We start from the raw sequence: 3,238 nt of genomic DNA on the forward strand, positions 1-3,238 counted from the left end.
CACACACACTGACTCTCACTGGGGTACAGTCCCACACACACACTGGCTCTCACTGGGGTACGGTCCCACACACACTGACTCTCACTGGGGTACAGTCCCACACACACACTGACTCTCACTGGGGTACGGTCCCACACACACACTGACTCTCACTGGGGTACGGTCCCACACACACTGACCCTCACTGGGGTACAGTTCCCCACACATGTTCTGACAGTATGCCCCTGTCTGTGCTGATGGCTCTCTCTCCTGGTCAGTATGTAGATTCGGACAGTGGAGATGATTCCGATAAGAGATCCTGTGAGGAGAGCTGGCGTCTGATCGCCTCCCTGCGAGAGAAACTTCCAGCCAATAAGGTGCAGAGCATCGTGAAGAAATGTGGATTACCCAGCAGTGGGAAGAAACGGGAACCAATCCGTGTTTACCAGATCCCACAGCGGAGACGCATTACCAAGGATCCCAAGTGGGTTACCATGGCAGATCTGAAAATGCAGGCGGTGAAGGAGATCTGTTACGAGGTGGCCCTGAATGATTTCAAACATTCGAAGCAGGAAATCGAAGCCATCTCCATCGTTAAGATGAAGGAGCTGTCGCGTATGTACGGCAAGAAAGATCCCAACGAAAAGGAAACATGGCGAACAGTGGCCAGGGACGTGTGGGACACAGTGGGTGTGGGTGAGGACAGGGCAGAGGAAGTAGAACAGAGGGCCCACCACAGTGTGGATGATCTGAGAGCCCACGTCGATAAACTGACTGACATCCTGCAGGAGGTGAAACTGCAGAACAACATGAAGGACGAGGAGATTAAGACACTGAGGGACCGGATGTTAAAAATGGAGCAAGTTATTCCCATTAATCCGGTAAGGATCATCATCACCAGGTCCAAACACCTCGTTGTAATCACAGGGTTTAATCCATGCGTGTCTGTGTGGGTGCGTGTCTGTGTGGGTGCGTGTCTGTGTGGGTGCGTGTCTGTGTGGGTGCGTGTCTGTGTGGGTGCGTGTCTGTGTGGGTGCGTGTCTGTGTGGGTGCGTGTCTGTGTGTGTTGAGCTCGAGCTATACGGGATGGTTTAAACTAGATCGGCAAGGGCTGGGGAACCGGATTTGTAATTCAGAGTATGAGGTATTCAGCTTTCCAACAGACGCAACAGGGAGTGAGGTTGTTAATCAAGAAATGCGGTCGATGGAGCGTAATTGTGGACACAGAGATGGTTTGAGGTGTGTATACTTCAATGCTAGAAGTATCAGAAATAAGGCAGATGAACTTAGAGCATGGGTCAGTACTTGGAACTACGATGTTGTGGCCATTACAGAAACTTGGGTAACTCGGGGACAGGAATGGTTGTTGGAAGTTCCAGAATTTAGATGCTTTAAAAGAAATAGGGAGGGTGGAAAAAGAGGCCGGGGAGTGGCATTGCTAGTCAGGGCGAGTATAACAGCTACTGAAAGGCAGTTCGAGAATGATATGTCTGCAGAGTCAGTTTGGGTTGAGGTCAGGAACAAGAAAGGAGCAGTCACTTTGTTGGTTTTTTACAGATCCCCTAATAGTTGCAGAGAAGTAGAGGAGCAGATTGGGAGGCAGATACTGGAAAGGGGCAGAAGCCACAGGGTTGTAGTCATGGGTGACTTCAACTTTCCAAATATTGATTGGAAACTTTTTAGTTGTAATAGTTTAGATGGAGTGGATTTTGTCCAGTATGTTCAGGAAGGATTCCTGACACAGTATGTCGGTAGCCCAACATGAGGAGAGGCCACTTTGGATTTGATGCTTGGCAATGAACCGGACCAAGTGTTAGTCCTATTGGTAGGAGAGCATTTCGGCGGTAGTGATCATAACTCTGTTACGCTTACGATAGTCATGGAAAAGGACAGGTACATACAGCAGGGTAAGGTTTATAATTGGGGGAAGGGTAATTACAATTCTGTTAGGCAAGAACTGGGTAACATAAAATGGGAACAGATACTGTCAGGGAAGAGCACTATTGAAATGTGGAGCTTGTTTAAGGAATGCATACTGCGTGTGCTCGATATGTTTGTCCCTAGCAGGCAGGGAAGATGCGGTCAAGTGAGGGAGCCTTGGTTCTCAAGAGAGGTTGAACGACTCTAGAGGGATACAAGTTATCCAGGAAGGAGCTGAAGGAGAGCTATAAGGGGGCATGAGAAAACCTTGGCAGATCGGATCAAGGAAAACTCCAAGGCTTTTTACACGTACGTAAGGAATAAGAGAATGACCAGAGAAAGGGTAGGGCCGATTAAGGATTGTAAAGGGAATTTGTGCACGGAGCCGAAAGAGATAGGAAAGGTCCTTTTCGGTATTCACAACTGAGAGGGACCTAGTTGTAGGGGGTTCAGTGTGAAACAGGCTGGTAGGCGAGAGGAGGTGGATATTAGTAAGGAAGATGTACTAGGAATTTTGAAGAACTTGAAGATAGATAATGCCCCTGGGTCTGATGGGATTTATCCAAGGATTCTATGGGAAGCGAGGGAAGAGATCGCAGGGCCTTTGGCGATGATCTTTTCGTCCTCACTGTCCATGGGTATAGTGCCGGAAGATTGGAGAGAGCAAACGTCATTCCCTTGTTCAAAAAAGGGAATAGGGATAACCCCGGAAATTACAGGCCAGTTAGTCTTACTTCAGTGGTGGGCAAATTATTGGAAAGGGCTCTGAGAGATTGGATTTATGATCACTTGGATAGGCACAGTTTGATTCGTGATAGTCAGCATGGATTTGTGAGGGGTAGATCATTTCTTACAAGCCTTATTGAATTCTTTGAAGAGGTGACCAAACACATGGATGAAGGTGGAGCAGTGGATGTGGTATACATGGATTTAAGTAAGGCGTTTGATAAGGTTCCCATGGTAGGCTCATGCAGAAGGTAAGGAGGCATGGGATAGGGGGAAATGTGGCAGATTGGATTCAGAATTGGCTGACCCTTAGAAGACAAAGGGTGGTAGTGGACGGAAAATATTCAACATGGTGCTCAGTTACGAGTGGTGTACCACAAGGATCTGTTCTGGGTCCTCTTCTATTTGTGATTTTTGTAAATGATTTGGATGAAGGAGTGGAAGGGTGGATTACTAAGCTGTTGGACGATACGAAGGTGGGTCACGTTGTGGACAGTGCGGAGGGCTGTTCTAGGTTACAAAGGGACATTGATAGGATGCAGAGCTGGGCTGAGAAGTGGCAGATGGAGTTTAACCCTGAAAAGTGTGAGGTGATTCATTTTGGAAGGACAAA

At 47.8% G+C, this 3,238-nt stretch overlaps 1 protein-coding gene across 1 annotated transcript in view; it reads left to right on the forward strand.

Moving 5' to 3' along the window:
• The window catches only part of si:ch73-375g18.1 (kinesin-like protein KIF1C), a gene marked incomplete at its 5' end in the record, with an annotated part of 11,552 nt that overhangs the window by 4,916 nt on the left and 3,398 nt on the right, over window positions 1-3,238 (forward strand). The window contains 1 exon segment of the mRNA XM_048593579.1: window positions 218-860. Within this exon segment, the coding sequence (XP_048449536.1) occupies window positions 218-860 (643 nt within the window).

Source organism: Rhincodon typus, unplaced genomic scaffold (genome assembly GCF_021869965.1).
Source record: "Rhincodon typus isolate 14 unplaced genomic scaffold, sRhiTyp1.1 hic_rhity00003168, whole genome shotgun sequence".
Taxonomy (NCBI): Eukaryota; Metazoa; Chordata; class Chondrichthyes; order Orectolobiformes; family Rhincodontidae; genus Rhincodon; species Rhincodon typus.